The sequence below is a fragment of the Spermophilus citellus genome (assembly GCF_964194105.1).
Source record: "Spermophilus citellus genome assembly, chromosome: 7".
Classification (NCBI taxonomy): domain Eukaryota; kingdom Metazoa; phylum Chordata; class Mammalia; order Rodentia; family Sciuridae; genus Spermophilus; species Spermophilus citellus.
The window spans coordinates 104371565-104389232 of NC_138188.1; the positions used below are offsets into that span (position 1 = coordinate 104371565).

Below are 17668 nucleotides of genomic sequence, written 5' to 3' on the forward strand. Positions count from 1 at the left end.
GGGATGTTAAACAAACAAACAACAAACAAAAACCAGAGTGTATTCAGTACTACTGTGACAGGCTTGAGAACCATTGCAATAGGGTCTTGCAGTGGGGCAAAGAGATAGAACTCAACTTCAGTTGTGAATACAGCAAAGGCAAGTGGGAATTAATAGCCAAGGAGCAGGGCAGGCGTCTGTGGATGAAAAACTATTAAAAAGGAACATCAAGGAGGATTCTGCCTAAACCAGTTTACCCGAATTTTTGCAGGGCAATGTTCAAATTCATTTGAACTGGGGAATGGTGGAGTAATGGACCCAATTAGATATGGATGGTGATCAGAAAGTGAGGATGAGGGTGAGGGAGGAAGGATCTTGTCAAACTGACTTAGTAGGGCTCTTTACTAAAGCTAGACTTTATAAGAAAGTTCACACATGGGCCTAAGACAAGGTCAGGATAATGCCTAAAGTTCAGCCAAGCAAAGAATCGTAGGGGCGTAAATAAGAAAAGGCATTTTAGGCAAAAGGATTAGCTTGAGCAAAAATTTGAAGGTGACAAAGTACATATCTGGTTTCCTAAACCCCAAGAAGTCTAGGAGTAGATACAATAAGTGAAAACCAGTAGTATGTGCAGAAAGAGTAGTAGCAGTCAGCAAGCTTAGTCAATAACTATCTGTGAATCATAACAAACAAAAACACAAAGAAGCCACTTAAAGGAGTGCCACTAGCCTAATGGGATGATTTCAGCATCATAAAGAATCATCATTATAATGGATTAAGACAACATAAATGTAAAATGCATGCATTCATAATTATACTAAACAACAAAAAATTTTGTGGTTAATATTGGAGTTTGCTAGGGTACTGACTCATTTCTCTAAATTTTATACTTAAGAGAAAAACACTCAGCATTTATCTAGTCTCTTCTCTATGAGCTTTATTTCAATCCAATGAGTTGGTTTGAGAAAGTTCTTTTTTGGAAGAATCCCCAAGATAAAGAATCATTGAGAGTACTAGAAATCAACTGTTCTAAAATAAAAGACTTAATATAAATATCAAAAAGCAATGTGAGGACTTTTTTGAATCTTGAGTAGAACTGTAAATGACATCTTGGACTCAAGCTGGGGAATTTGAATACATAGTATTAAATTACAGGAAGCAATTAGTGTTCATTTAGATACAATAATGGAGCTTAAACATTTTTAAAAATCTGCATCACTTTGAGATACAGACAGGATTTTAAGAGTAAAATAATAATATGTCTGAGATATCTTTTAAATAAAAGGAGAGAATAAAACTAGACTGCGGGAAATGCTAACAGAGGTTGACTCTGGGTATAGATACTTTATTAAAAATGGGCTCACTTTTGACCATCTTCAAATTTTGCTATTATAGTTTTTAGAAGGCCTACAGCCCTTCCTCCTTGATCTAATAATGCCCAGACTGAGTAGGGGGCAGCAGTCTGCGGAGTAAGTTATGGAACTAGCCCACTCTAAACGCTGATGCGCGGGGGGCGATAGCCAAGGCCTAACACTGAGGAGCCTGAATTCCTCATCGCTCTCTCACTAGTCCCCTGGAAAGGGACTTTCTGAAATGAAAGCACCCAACCATTCTAGAAGGTTCTGAGACGTCCCAGGGATTTCCGAAAGAGGTTACAGGCTATAACTGGCAAATCGCTGAGACTGCCCTTTTCCTTAGCTCCCGGCGTTGACCCTGCGTGGGACGCTAAAAAGCTGCGGGCCACCTCTAGCAAGCTTACTGTGATTGAGGCTGTCCCTCTCCCATCCTTTCCCTCCCCACTCTCCTTTCCCCCTTTAGGTTTTCCACCCTAACCCGGCTCCAGGATCCTCCCACAGGCGCCTCTCCTCGCCCAGCTCCTCTAGCGCCTCGCCCCGCCCTGCATCCTTGTCCGGCCCCGCCCCTCCAGAGCCTCGCCCCGCCCCTGACCCGCGCGCGCCTTTTGCAGGGGAGGGGTAGGTTACCATAGCTACGGTGCACACAGAAACTGGACCTCCCTAGCTGTCCCTGGCTGGCCCGAGGAAAGAGGCAGCACCATGAGCCACGTAGTGACCATCGAGAAGTCCTCGACTGACCGTCAATTATCTCAGCAACTGTGTCGGGAGAAGTCGAGGGGCTACTTTTCCTCCAATCGAACGTACGATTTCCTTTATGGTAAGGCTGCCCCAGAACCCGCCCCTGGGCTGTCGACTCTTGGGCCAGATTGACCTTACAGTTGGTAGGACCTTGCCGGGGAATGGTGAACGAAGGATGAACCTCTGGATAGACTCCCTGCCCAAAGTTGTCTGTTGTTAGGCTGGGGCAGCTACGAAGCTCTTCAGATGGCCCCGCGCTCAGGTGCGCCATGCCAGGTGCACCGCGCGGGGACACCTTACTCTTTGTCTCTGTCCTGGGATCATTTGCTCAGATCTGAGCTATCTTTCTGAAACCTACTTTGGCGGAAAAGTATGGAGAGATTTGCAGATTTGGGTATTCATGCACACTATGTTCCCACATTCAAACTCCATACAATGCCCAGCGAAAATGATCTTCCAGCTCTCATTCGCTGGGCAGCTTCAAATTTTGCATTGTAGATAAAGAGGCTGCAGTTTATCTCACTTTTGATTTTAGCGTTTTATTTTTCATTAAACGTTTTCTTTTCCATTAAAATACTGTTTAAAAACTATGTTCCTCTAGCGCCAATAAAGCTCCAGTTTATTTTAATTCTCCGACTTTCCACTTGTGTTCTAACTCGATTGGTCCTCAAAGTCCTGTTCTATATATTCTCAAAATCTATTTCAACGCTGGTACATATGCTAGGTACTTCAAAATGTTAATTCAATTACCAAATTTACTGTTACATTTGTTACAACAGTCAAACATGATTTTTTTTTTTCCAGTTTTGTTCTCAGTAGCTCTAGGCTTTGGCCTGAATCTAGCATTGTTTCCAAACACATGGTATTGCCTTTGGGATGCCCAGAGTGTTCTTTGAATGGGATCCTATAGGGTACCCATTTCCTGGATAGGAGCTATGTAATGATTGCTTACATATTCTGGCCCGGGATCTTTATTCACACTTGCTTTCATCTTGTTAAATAAATCTAGTAAGTCCTGTAAACATATCTCTATGTTGCTTTCAAAGGTAATTTGGGAAGGAAGATAAACATCTTCAGTAAAGACAAGCAAAGAATTTATTAAGCTTGTTGGTTGTTTTACCTCTAAGTGTCTCTTTTGCAGAGATTGCTAAATGTTTCCATATCCCTTGGAAAGAACAGAAATCCATTCATAATAGGTCAATTGAAAGTCTGCATTGTTACAATAAAACCGGCAAGCTCATGCAGCTAGTCACAGACAGGAAGCAAGGTATAACCAGGACAGTCTAGAACCTGGACAGGAAAATTAAACACTAATGTGACATGCTTTCCTGCTTTCTTTCTTTGACCTTACAGTCTTTTACCCTGTTAGTGTTGACAGATTTAGCAAATAAAAATAGAGGATGTACAGTTAAATTTGAATTCCAGATAAATAACATAATATTTTAGTATAATTTTTTCATCCCATGCAATATTTGGGACATTTATATTAAAGAATTATTAATGGCTTATTTGAAATTCAGATTTAACTGGCAACTCTAGCTATCTGTATTTAATCTGCATGTTATTGTTTTCTATGTATGTGCTTCCTTTTTCCATTTGACAGCCACTTGTGTATGGATTTATCTTACTAGAACAGGGGCTGGGGTGGCACTCTACATAACCTCTTAATCCTAAAGCTTACCACCAATTGTATAGAATAGAGTTTCATGTATCTTAGTTGAAGATTTAAAAGAAATAACATTGATGCTGACCAGCTGGTAAGTTTGTTGACCTGGGGTCTGGTTTCCATCTGTTAGGAAAAAAAAAAAAAAAGAAGTGACGGGTTAGGTATGGGGTCAAAGGTACAAATATGAACACCTCTAAGCTCCTTAACTGTTATCTAAGAAGCCCTTGGTTATTTCCTTCACTTTTAATGTATTAATCTTTGCATCATTCTACTTCATTCACCCTGGTCTCTGCTGTTCTCCAACATATCAGTCATGCTTTCATCTTAGGGCCTTTCTTCTAGTGATTTGCTCTCCTAAAATGTTCTTCCTCCAGATATTCATATAACAAATCCCTCACCTTCAAGTTTCCTTACATGTTATGTTGTCATGAATTTAAAATTTGATCCCAGTCTCCCTTACCCTGATATCTTTTTAAATAGCACTTATTATCCTCTAACTTATTATATAATTTCTTGTTTATTATATTTGTTGTTTAATGCGCCTACCATGAAGTCAGTTTTTAAAAATCTTTTTGTTGATGTATGTAGTCCAAGCATATAGGACATAATAGCCAGTCAAAAACACCTTCTTGTGTGAAGCAAAAAGGGAGCCTGAGCCCCTTGCAGCTTTTCAAATGTTGGTGGAAATATCAGATAACTACATCCAGCAGGTTGTGTTTTTTTGGGTCAACCACAGAGTTGTTAGGTTTTAAGAATTGACTCATTCAAGTTCAAATGAAACCTATTTCTAACATTACAATACCAGTTTACTAATATCTATGAAGAAATATATGTCACTCAGTTGCCTAGACTAGTTGGTCAGGGTATTTGTTTCCCCAGAGATAAGTCTACTTGGGAAATCAAGTGTCTCTCTGAAGACTGTTTATGAGTTCAGTGTCAAATCAGTTCATTTTAATGGGTGATGTAATCAATCACTAATATTCTTCATCATTAAAGATATACCTAATAAATAAGTTCTTATAACAGCAGGTTAATCTTCTATGGAACTTCAGAGAGATAATTTAGGCCCATCATCAATGTACAGTACTTATAAACGTAAGGAGTACATTCTGAAGATAGCTGACCTTATTTATTTCTTATTAGAAATTGAGAGTTCCTTACCATGTCTACCAATTCTGAGGAACTTTGCTATTTGCCTCTTCTTAGTACACTGAATATAGAACTAGTACCTAAATTCATTGTTTCTTTCTCTTGTAACTGGGCATAGTACATATGTATATATATGTATACATATATATGTATATATATATATATATGTATATATAATATCTTTTCTCTTGAAGGACTACGAAGGACTTCATAGGAATGAAGAGAGCTATTTAGGGTATTGTGCTTGTAAAGATGCTGGTCTTTCTTTTTGCATTCCATTTTCATAAACTGACTTGGAATATACAGGAAAGAAATGTATCTAACAAATTCTCACTGGTAGAAGGAATTGAATAATAGGGCCATTAGTTGCTGCAGAGTTAGGCAATATCTAAACTTTCTAATTTGTTTTCCAATTGAGAAATTACAAAGCAGACATGGTGTTACATACCTATAGTTCCAGATACTTAGTAGGCTAAGACAGGAGGATGGTTTGAGCCCAGGAGTTTAAGGCTAGTCTGGGTAACATAATGAGATCTCCATCTCAAAAAAAAAAAAAAAAAAAAAAGGAGAAGAAAGAAGAAAGAAAATTATATTGCTTTGCTAGTGTTCTCACCCTAGGAGAATATTTTTTCTACTCCTTATACTACTTTATTATGTTTTTTCTCAGATCCATTGTTTATTGTGTCAAACGAGAAAGACCACACACAGGCATATATTCAAGCCACCCTGATTCGAAGCCGACTGGTATGTTTGATTCATCTACTAAGGCAACCTAATGAATCTGAACTGTCTAGCATGGCTAACTGCTTTAATCAGATTGACAATCATCAGATCTCCACTGGATTTTAGGGTCTGCAGAAATTGCTTTGCTATGATTACTAGGGGGCAAGGCATCTCAATACTTGTAATGCAAGAGCCATTTGTTAATTTACTTTGATGGAAAAGATACTCATGCCTGGGTTGGAAGAATGCAAGCAGTATGAAAGCATATACAGTATAAACTAATTCTAGCCCTGCCATGTAAATAGTCACTGTCATCAATTTCCTGAGTGTCCTTTTAGAGATTGTCTATGCATACAATAATTGTTTTCCCAATATTCATTGTCTTGTTCTATTTTTTAAAAGTTTATAATATAATTAAAGTGCTTTAGAAAATCTGATATTTTATATATGTATATAATTATGTTCTTTTTCTCCATTCCTCCATTTCCTAACATTAGAGAAAAGTTCCCAGATTTAGAAGCATGTTCAGTAACCTGATTCATTATCCAAGATATTCTCATTATTGGAGCAAGTCCGATCCTCTCCCACCATTTATCAGTCGAGAATGGAGGGGACTTGAGAAGCATAAAGAAGTCCTCTGGCAGCTTTCCACGTAAGTGTCAGGTGGCTCCTAACACTAAATATACTTGTGTATTTTTATTTTTAAAAATTTTAATGTATTTACTCTGCATTATTTAAAAATGTATGGTTATAATGTCTACCTGGACCAAGTTCTCTTGTTAAACCCCTTCTTCCAAAACAAGCTTGATTAAGGAACAAAGGTTATACATTTATTGGTTAGTAGTTCTCAGAAGGTTGGCATGAAAAAAATATGTAAATTACTAATCCACAAATTATTATTTGTGAGAAACTTCCTTATGGAAATATCACCTTACTCTTGAAATCATTTTTTAAACTACAAAGTTAATATTTAGTAAATTAACAAATGATAATGCTTTTGGAACTTTGTTATTCTCATGTGCTTTTAATTAAAAGTGGGCATTTTTATATACAGGATTTCACAAATATATTCATTTCTGAACTCTCACTCCCTATTACTAAATTCTTGTTTCCTGGCTTACAGGAAGTAATCATGCCTAGTCTAAGATGTAGGATAGCTAAATGCATGATAACAAAGACTTCCCTGTTACTATGAGATATTCAGACTCTATAGATGTAGAAATGTTAAGTAGAAATTAGAGGTGGAAATGATACACTTGAATAATGTTTTCCTGCTTCACTTTAGAATGGGCACTTGTTTTCAGATGCCTAAAGAAGTTTATGAAAATCCCGACGTTACTGGAAAGAATCGCTATAAATACTTTGACAGGTACAAAATGACTAATGAACATTTCAGTCTTGACATTGTTAGAAATCTCTTTACATCAATGATAACAGCTATCATTTTAAGTGCATGCAATATACCAGGCACCACTTTAAAGTGCTTTGCATACATGCTGTCTAATCTTCACAACAGAAATGTAGCATAAGATACATATTAGCCCCATTTTTCCAATAATGAAGCTGAAACTGAGAGGAAAAGTAGATTACTCAAAATCGATGAGCAAGCTAGCTTGTGACAGAGCTGGAATTCCAACTAAGTCTGCCTAACTTTAGAGGTACTAATTGCAACTAAGAATGTATATTTGCAGAGATATCATGAAATTGTAGAGCAGGGAAAATTGTTAAAAAAGTGTTCAAATGGTCATTTGCTCTCTGTATGAATATTGTCCAAACCAACACATTAAAAAATTTATTTCATTTGAGACTAATTTCATGTGATAATTATATACCCTTATTAAAATGAGATGAGAATTTTCCTGTAGGTGTTATGTAGGTTAGAAAAATAGTCTTGATATCACATCTGTATAAGCTTCCTTGAGAAAATAAACTTCTAATCCATGTTATTATTTATGAGTAACTGCCTTATGGAGCTTTTCTGATATTAACTCAAGCATATTCAATTCCTAGACTTTTCTGGGGGGGAAAAGGGGATGCTTTAAACTTTAAGTCATTGGGATTTTCAAAATGTCTCAGGGAACTTGAGAACTTACTTTACTTTCATAAACTAAAGAAGTTTATGAAAATCCTGATGTTACTGGAAAGAATCACTATAAATACTTTGACAGGTACAAAATGACTAATGAACATTTCAGTCTTGACATTGTTAGAAAATCTCTTTACATCAATGATAACAGCTATCATTTTTAGTGCATGCAATACACTTCATAGCTAATGGCTGGTGAAGCCCAAGTGGAGAACAGTTTCTGAAATCATGGCTTGTTTGCCATCACAAAGAAGATACTGGTGTGCCTTCTGAAAATGCACATTCATTAGCTGTATTCTACAGCTATTAAGTCTTCTGGGCCAGACTTGGGAATGTGCATTTTAAACAAGACCCTCCTCCCTCCCCTCAGTGATTTTATATATATATAAAGTGATTTTATATATATATAAGTTTTAGTATTATTGTTACATGGGATATTTGTTGTGGGGCAGATCCCTCAGAAAACACACCAAGTCCTAGTTTTGCCCCAATTGAAGAGTATTTAGCCAGCTGTACTGCTCCCCACAGGACCCATAACTGTCTCTGCAAGGAACAGCCCCAAGCCTGAGCATTTTAGGATATTTAAAGGCAAAAACCACATCTGGGTTGATGTAGCTGCAGGCAAGCAGGTACAGAAGCTGGATTGGGCAGTTAGCGAGACAATGCAATGGGTACATTGGTGTTTCCCACAGGATTTTGCAGGTTGGCATAGCAGCAAGCAAGCAGAAGGGAAATTGGTCAAAATGATCCTAGTTCAGTACAAATTAAGAGGATGGTTACTAATGTCTAGACAATCAATCTCTGACAAGGTACATTGCCAAAGTAAAATGGAAACAAAGGAGAACAATTTTACATTGTATAAGAATTGCTATTTTGTGTTGCCAAGTCTAGGTAACTATTAATGGGTACAGAAGAGGGGCTTTCCCATGGGAGAAGCTTTTCTTACATGATATGGAGTCTCAGGGAAAATAGAGTCTGTTTGGTTATTGCCCAGATAGCCTGGTCCATAACATATTCAAAGATTTTAAGAAACAGATACTAAAATTAGAAGAAATGCAAAATGCAAAAGTCCCACACATCTGTGTTTTTCTTTTTCATCCCAGGCCCTTCCTTCCCTTTTATCAACAGATGCCACTCAGTGTTGTTTTTGCAGCAACCAAGTAAGTGACCATTATTTCAAAGCACTCTTTTGATTTGTTATTTTCTTCCATATTTGCTTTTAGAAGATAGTTCTCTAAATCAATATTTTTCAAACTGTGGATCAAAACCAGTAGAAAGTGTGGAATTTTCTAGTGGGTCATGAGCAGCATTTTAAAAAACAAACAACAATAGAAAATAACCAGAGTATCAGACATATTGAGGAAGAGTTGTTTTTTGGTATACCTTTTAAGATGAATATATATGCATGTTTTTATGTATATAATGAATTATGATATAAAATGTATTTCTTATTATGAGTTGTCTTAGTCTAAATATTGTAATAAAATACCATAGAATGGGTAATTTATACATAATAGAAATGTGTTTCTCTGGGCTGGGAATGTGGCTCAAGCGGTAACGCGCTCGCCTGGCATGTGCAGGGCGCTGGGTTCGATACTCAGAACCACATAAAAATAAAATAAAACCTAAAACTGAAAAATAAATATTTAAAAATTCTCTCTCTCTCTCTCTCTCCCTCTCTCTCCCCCTCCCTCCCTCCTTCCCTCCCTCCCTTCCTCCCTCCTCTCTCTCTCTCTCTTTAAAAAAAAAGAAAAAAAGAAATGTGTTTCTCATAGTTTTGAAGACTGGGGAGTCCAAGATCAAGGCACTAACACTTGGTGTCTGGTGAAGACCTTACATGGCAGGAGGAGCAAATGCTATGTTTTCACACAGTAAAAGGTGAAAGGGCAAAAAGGGCCTTTAAACTAATTACCTCCAGCCCTTTTGTAAGGCACCAAATGCTCTTATGAGGCTTTATCGCTTCCAAAATAGGCCCCACCTCTTAATATTATCAAAATTGGAATTGAGTTTCAACATGAAGTTTGGTTAAGACATATATTCAAACCATAGCAGTTATGATTAAGAGAAAAAAGTTTGATATTCTTTAAATGTCTTCTTTTGCTTTCCTGAAACTCACACTTATTTGATGACTCTTCAACATTTTATAAATTAAGGAATATTTTGGAATGCTAGAATTTTATAATTTAATAATCATTTAACCTATATAAGGCAATGTGATTTACAAAGATAAGTAAAATATAGTTTTTCTTTCACAAAAAATTGAACCACGATGAGAGAAGTAAAATTCAAGGGCTGAATCTGGTATAAATGTCTTCCATTTTTTAGGGCCAGGCAGCAGTTTATGTAGAGCATTACATTGAAAATCTAGTTTTTTGCAATACGTTTTCCTGTTAACATACCTTAATATTTCTCTATGATTTCAAGGTATTCATGAAATGTTCAGGAAAAGATGCCTTTTTTAAAGTCTCAAATTCTGAATAGAAATGTGTTTAGGACTGGGTTTCAAGCATGCATTTAAATTATGTAGTTATTCTTAATGATATACATATATAGCATCTTGTGAATAAGACATATGTTGTAAAATATCTATAATCCTCAAAATAAATGCCAAATTGGATCCTACTTCTCCCTTGATTTTTTTTTTAAGACTTGAGATAGAGAATAGATTCCCTGCTCTTCCCAGATGGAGCAATTTTCTAAAGTGCCAGCTTATCAAGGAGAGATGCAGACTTATAGGAAACGCTTTGTGTGAGCAAAGGGGGAGCTATGAGATGGGTGGATCCCTACAGATCCCCTGGCAATTCTTTAGAAGCAGGCTCATGGGATTGCCTACTTTGGAGGTCATAGTTACCTTCTGTAAAACCATTGTTAAATTATAGGGAGTTCAAGGCCTACAGTGATTAACACCATGCTTCTCCTGCTCCTGTTACTCCTAAGTAACAATGACATAAGGAATAAAAATTCTCCCCAAAAGTTAGACATGACATTGGCATGTTAGAAGTTTTTACTATGGAAGTTTTGAAAGAATGAATCAGTATTCCTAAGCAAAGCCAACTCTGGAATCCAGGCAGGTTTGCGTTTCTGAGCAGGGAAGAAAGTGCCACCTGTATTAGGGGGGATGGATTGTCTAGGGAGCAGCTGGCCTTCTCCAGCCACAGCCTTTTCATGGCTGGTTTTTGGATCTTTGGATTCTTTGTAAACATCTTGGCATTGAGAAAAAGGAGTTAAAACTCTGAAAACATTCAATGAAATCTCTTTGTATGCAGCTCTGTTGGATGATGGAGGGAAAATTCAGAAGATGGGTGAGGCAGATAGTGAGGCCCCCTGGTACCTGGGCTGTGACAGAGGGAGAGTATTTGACCGTGAGAATGGGCTGGAACAGAGCAGGGTCAGGTCAAACAGAAAGTAGGTGGGGAGTTTTGGGGTCTGAGTCTTGAAGGAAGAGGTTTGTTCTTTCTCATTCATAGTTTACTCTCCCCTAAAACCAACTGAAATGGGGGGAAAAGCATAGGTTAGAGAAAATTAGTCATACTTCTCCTGTTCTTTCCAAAGTAACAATGACATAAAGAATAAAAATTATGAATAAGTGTAGGAGTTCTATCAAAGTAGCATTCCTCTTTTGCATCCTTCTCTTGGGCACTTCTAAAAAAAAAAGAATACAAACAACAATAAGTATTGTCGAGGATGTGGGGGAAAAGGCACACTAGTACATTGCTGGTGGGACTGCAAATTGATGCAGCCAGTATGGAAAGCAGTTTGGAGATTCCTTAGAAAACTGGGAATGGAACCATCTTTTGACCCAGCTATCCCACTCCTATAGCATACTATAGGGACACAGCCACATCAATGTTTATAGCAGCACAATTCACAATAGCTAAACTGTGGAACCAATCTAGATGCCCTTCAATAGATGAATGGATAAAGAAAATGTGGTATATATACACAATGGAATATTATTCAGCAATAATAGAGAATAAAATCATGGCATTTGCAGGTAAATGGATGGAGTTGGAGAAGATAATGCTAAGTGAATTAGCTAATCCCCAAACCTAAATGCCAAATATTTTCTCTGATATAAGGAGGCTCAGTCATAGTGAGGTTGGGAGGGGAGCAGGGGAGGATTAGAGGAACTCTAGATAGGGCAAAAGGGTGGGAGGGAAAGGGAAGGGATATGGGGATAAGAAGGACGATGGAATGAGATGGACATCATTACCTTAAGTACATGTGTGAAGACAGGAATGGTGTGAATATACTTTGCATACAACAAGAGATATGAACAATTGTGCTCTATACATGTAATATGAACTCTAATGCATTCTGCTGTCATATATAACATATTAGAAGAAAAAAAAGACACTAATCCATCAGAAAACTTTGTCAGAAGAATTTATTAGACCTTATCATAATCCAAGACCTTACCATAATTTGATAAAATGGTTCAAATGAACAATTATTTATTTTGGAATAAACATTCTCTCGATTCAAGCTAATAGTATGATAATATAATAAACTTTAACGTAATCTGGGATGATGTAAAGCTGGTTTGAAGTTATTTTCTCAACTGGAATTTAATAGTAGAATTATTTCTGCTGAAAACATAAGAAGCCATAAATACCTGTATTGTCTACATATGTTAGAAATTCACAGCAACTGCAATAAAACTGATTTCAAAGTATTTATTCCATCACAGGTTGAAACTCCAAATAAGCACTCCTTTCTAAATGGCTTGAAATGCATTTTTCTTAGGGTTAATCTGTTGTATATACTGTACTACCTCTGTTCTTTAAAATGAAAATATCTTTTTTTGTTGTTGTTTTATGTGTGTAGTGCTGGAGATTGAGCTCAGGGCCTCTTACATGCCAGGCAGGCCCTCTACCACTGAGCCATACCCTTATCCCCTTGCCCTAATCTTTAGTTATTATTATTTATGTAATTTAACCAGTTCTTCTTCTACCTGGGGGGTGGGCTTTTTTAAATAATGAAAGTGGCTATAGTTTTTTTCTTTCTTATTTTAAAACAAATACACACACATGTTCACATATTAAAGAAGAAAATTTAGAAAACTATAAAGATGAAAAAATTCTCTCCGCAATTCTACCAAGAACTAATTACTATTTGTTTTTGCCATGAAAGTCAATTTTTTTTGTTCTAATTACTATTATTGTGTTATATTTTCATCTAGTCACTTCTCTGTGTGTAAAAGTACAGTTTTTAAAAACATAAAAATGGAATTCTACTACATACTCTGTTTAATAGTATCCTTTTTCCTGCTTTTAATGAACCACAAATGTTTTTGCATATTTATAATTATAGATCGCAGTATTATTTTGAGCAGCTGCATAAATTTCATTATGAATGTTCCATAATTTTTAAATAATTTTTCTTTTCCTTGTAATCATTTAGGTTTCTAATTTTTCACTCTTTTATAAGGCTTTATGAACATGTGTGCATATATATCTTTGTATGCTTGTACACTTGCCAAATTATTTCCTATAGTAAATTTCTAGGAGTACAATTGCTGAGGCAAAAGGTATTTAAGGGTTTGATATATATTAATAAAGTACCTGTCAGCCCGTTGTACCTGTTTGCATTTCCAACACTTGTTTTTAAACATGCCCATTTTTTTCACAACCTCATCAATGCCAGCTACTTTCAAGTTTTTTAAATCTTTGCTTGCATGATAAAATAGCTTCTCTCTATTTTAATTTACTTTTATTTGATTGCTATTTATGGTTCATTATCTTTTCATCTGATAAAAGTTTTATTTTTTGTTTTGTTTGTTTACCACTTTTCAATGGAGTATTCAATTTCGTTATTGATCCATAAGGGCTTTTTATGCAAAAGGCTGCTTAGCTTTTTATTATGTAGGCTGCAAAACCTATTTCCAAGTTTTTCATTCACCTTTTAAAATTGTGACATTTTGAGATATAGAGGTTTAAACTTACCCTCAATGCTATGATCATTTCTTTTTTTTTAAATTAAGTCTCTCTTCTAGATACTTTTTTTTTAAAGAGAGAGTGAGAGAGAATTTTTTTAATATTTATTTATTTTTTTAGTTTTCAGCAGACACAACATCTCTGTTTGCATGTGGTGCTGAGGATCGAACCCGGGCCGCACGCTTGCCAGGCGAGCGCGCTACCGCTTGAGCCACATCCCCAGCCCCTATGATCATTTCTTGTACATTTTCTGATGCTTGAACCATGCTTAAAAAGACCTTTACTGAAGGATGATATAAATATTTTCTTAATCTATTAGTACTTTTGTAGTCTCATTTTAGCTTTACATTTTTAAATGATCGGGAGTTAATTTTTGTGTAAGGGATTAGGTAATTTTCCCACGTTAGCCAAGTTATCCTGGCATTAATTATTAAGTCATCCATCCAGAAAGAGGCTGACTGGCTAGCTTGCTTCCTTTTTTCTCAGAAAACATCCCTTCTCTCTCTGTTGCTCCTGTATTTCTAGAGAGAAATACCTGAGACCGGTGTATGTGATTGAAAGCAAAGAAGAAACCAGGGAATTTAAATTCTAAATAGATCTAGAAGTACTGTACAACATCCCAGAATCCACCTTTGATAGTTCTATACAATTTTGTGAGTAGATCAACCTGTTTATTCCCACTCAGTGTCTAGGTAGAAGTGAGAATAAGAAGATAACTCTATCAAGGTTTGGGAGCATAATCCTGGTTTCACTGGATTTATAACTTTGTGCCTATCAGCATGAAAGGGGTAAATGGACTTAGTGAACCTGAAGAATTTATTTCTTCATGATTATATAGTATTTTAAATGATCATATTAAGTCTCAATTTAAAACCATTTTTTTCCTTTTAGGACAGAACCATATATTTTTCCTCCTGTTCCTTCTAAGTACCCAGTCATCCCTTCAAAATCTACTGTGGGCACTCAGACTGATTATAGGGATGCTGATGTTCAAACAGATCCATACTCTCCAGAATATGTAGTATGCCAAGACACGATCCCTGAGCTCTTAACCCTGGCTACTCTGACTTGGGGTAAGTTAGTAATTCTCTTGAATATTTGAAGATGACAGTACAATCACCGTTCATACTATTGAGTTCTTGGAAATTACACACATACAGGCAACTCTGCTTTATAGAGTGAAGAGATAACCTACAGATTGAGAGAAAATATTTACAAATCACATATTTGATAAAGAGCTAATATCCAAAATATACAAGGAACTCAAACTATTCAATAACTAGAAAATAATAACCCTATTAAAAAGTGGGCAAAGAACTCTATACACATTTCTCAAAAGAAGACATACAAGTGGCCAATAGATATATGAAAAAAATGAAGATGAATTCCAGAATGAAACATGCAGAGGTAAAGCAAGAAAAAAGAGTCATGGGAAATGGCATTGTAAGCTTCAGAAAGAGAACAGAGGGAATGATAAAGAAGCAATGCAGGAAAAAATAATGGCTCAGAATCTCCCAGAACTGCGGAAAGATATGATCCCTCACAAAGAAAAATTACATTGAGTACTGAGAAGGATAAGCATTTAAGAATTCACATCTACTACTTATAGAAGAAAAAAAAAATACAAAAACTATTAGAGAAAAAAATGAGATTATCCATAAAGGGATAAAACCAGTTTGACATTTTGTAATTTGACATTAATATTCAAGATATGGTAAGCAGATAATTATAGATCTAGAATTTTTTACCAACCAAAATATTATTAAGAAATGAAGGTGGAATAAAGACATTTTCATACATAATAAAACTATCTTATAGAGTATTACAAGGATTAGATAAATTCATTTATGGAATATGCTCATGCCTACACCCAGAAATTTCATAGGTGTTTATCAAAGAAAAGTGAACACATAATTTTAATAGAAATCCATGTGTGTTCACCAAAAGACATGTACCAAAGAGTTCATGGTACACTATTCATAATAACTCCAAAATGGAAACATTCCAAATGTCTGACAACCATACAATGAATGAATGAATAAATAAAATATAGTACATTCTACACAATGGAATCCTATGTAGTAATGAGAATAGAAAGTACAATTATATATAACCACCTACGTGAATCTCATATATATATAGTGCTGAACAAAAGAAGTAAGATGGAAAAGAGCACCTACGTTGTGATTCCATTCACATCAGACTCAAAACCAGCCACAACTAAAGTAAGTTGTTAGGCATAAGGATGGCAGTTCTCTTGGGCAGGTAGATGCTGGGAAGGGGGTCTTATGGGCACTTTAAGGTTTGGGTAATATTGCATTCCTTGATCTGGGTGCTGATTATATGAGATGCTCATTTTTCACCTTTCTGTACTTGTGATATGCATTAATAAAAAGTTTATAAGAAGATAAATGAAAGAAAACATAGTGAAAAAGGATGACCCTAAGGACAAAAACTGAGTGCTTATTACTATGTACCAAGAACAGTGGCAGGTGCTTTACATTTCTAGCTTATTTAATTCTCACAGCTTAAGTAAATAATGAAGTTAAAATCAGAAATTAATAATATAGAGATTTAAAAAAGGCAGAAGAAATGCTTGTTGGGACCATAAGGGAATTTTTTGATACAGTCTAATAATATAGCCAAGCCTCTTGTAGGAAGCATCAAGGAAAATACGATGCAAATACAGAGTGTTAGATTTGAAAGGGAGACATAACTACAGAGTAAAGGATGTAAGAAATGTAAGATAATAATATGAATATCTTTTGCTGTATTTTTAAAAACAGACACAATCATTAAATAAAATATAAATTACTAAGTTGATTTCAAGAATAGATGAGTAACTAAAGAAAATACTTGCTAAGAAGGAAAAAAAATATATTTTTAAGAGCACCAGGCCCAAAGAGTTTTGCAGGTATTTGCCACTCTTTCAAGGATCACATAAACTCTTGTTTTTGCAGATTCCTCGTCAAAGAGAGAAAGAATAAAAGTTAATTTATTCATTTTATGAAGCTAGTTTAGATTTGATTTGAAAATTGAATAAGGACAGTACTGGAAGGGAAAATTACAGCCAATCTTAGGTGTAAAGAAATATGCAGAAATTCTAGATAACATACCAACAATCAAATTTTGCTATATTTAGGCAAGGTGTGATGGCACATGCTGTAATACCAGCAGCTTGTGAGGCAGAGGCAAGAGGAACACAAGTTCAAAGCCAGCCTCAGCAAAAGCGAGGCACTAAGCAACTCAGTGAGACCCTGTCTCTAAAGGAAATACAAAATAGGGCTGGAGATGTGGCTCAGTGGTCAAGTGCCCCTGAATTCAATCCCTGGTTACTCACCCACCCCCCCAATTTTTTTTTTTGCTGTATTTTAAAAGAGTCACATCATAACCAAGCAAAATTCAAGTTTTTGCTGTTTCAGAAAACCAATCATATTATTATAATTTTAACAGAAAATATAGGAAAAATGCTTCATTGAATGCAGAAAAAATATTTGATAACATTCAGTGCTCATTCATGATGCAAACTCAAAATAAATTGGGAGCAGAGGAAATTTAGAAACATAATAAAAAGCATTTACTGCAGCCTTTAGTAAACATAATACCAAAGGCAAAACTCTGGAAGCTTTATTCTCAAAGTAAAGAAAGAGGACACCCTAATCTCCACCATTACATAGCAATGTGTAGAGAAGATCCTAGCATACAGTTTAGCGAGCTGGGCTATGATCCCTCCCCACCCAGGGACATTTAGAAGTATGTGTGTCATTTTTTTTTAAATGTAATAATGATTAGGAAATGCTTCAGGCATTTAACATATGGAATGGGCTGTAGAAGAAATTTAGCACTGACACTAAACATCCTGTACCTCATGGGATTGTCCCATACAAGAAGTCATTGTCTGCCCAATCTGGCAATAGCACCCTGATTGAGAAGCATGGAGTCAATGCAGTAAAATAAGAGAAAAAAAATAGTTATGAGGATTTGAAAGAAGCAGCAAAACTATTATTTGCAGACATTGTACTTGTTTGGAAACCCT

General features: G+C 35.9%; 1 protein-coding gene across 4 annotated transcripts in view; it reads left to right on the plus strand.

Moving 5' to 3' along the window:
- Positions 1–1368: 1368 nt before the first annotated feature.
- Positions 1369–17668, plus strand: part of CFAP91 (cilia and flagella associated protein 91) — an 89285-nt gene continuing 72985 nt past the window's right edge. For all 4 annotated transcript variants that reach the window (XM_081300804.1, XM_081300807.1, XM_081300806.1 and 1 more), the window contains exons 1-6: positions 1369–2151; positions 5555–5631; positions 6108–6262; positions 6896–6979; positions 8800–8856; positions 14524–14705. In XM_081300804.1, coding sequence (XP_081156930.1) covers positions 2034–2151; positions 5555–5631; positions 6108–6262; positions 6896–6979; positions 8800–8856; positions 14524–14705 — 673 coding nt within the window. In that variant the 5' untranslated portion in view covers positions 1369–2033. The remainder of the gene's footprint in view (positions 2152–5554; positions 5632–6107; positions 6263–6895; positions 6980–8799; positions 8857–14523; positions 14706–17668) is intronic.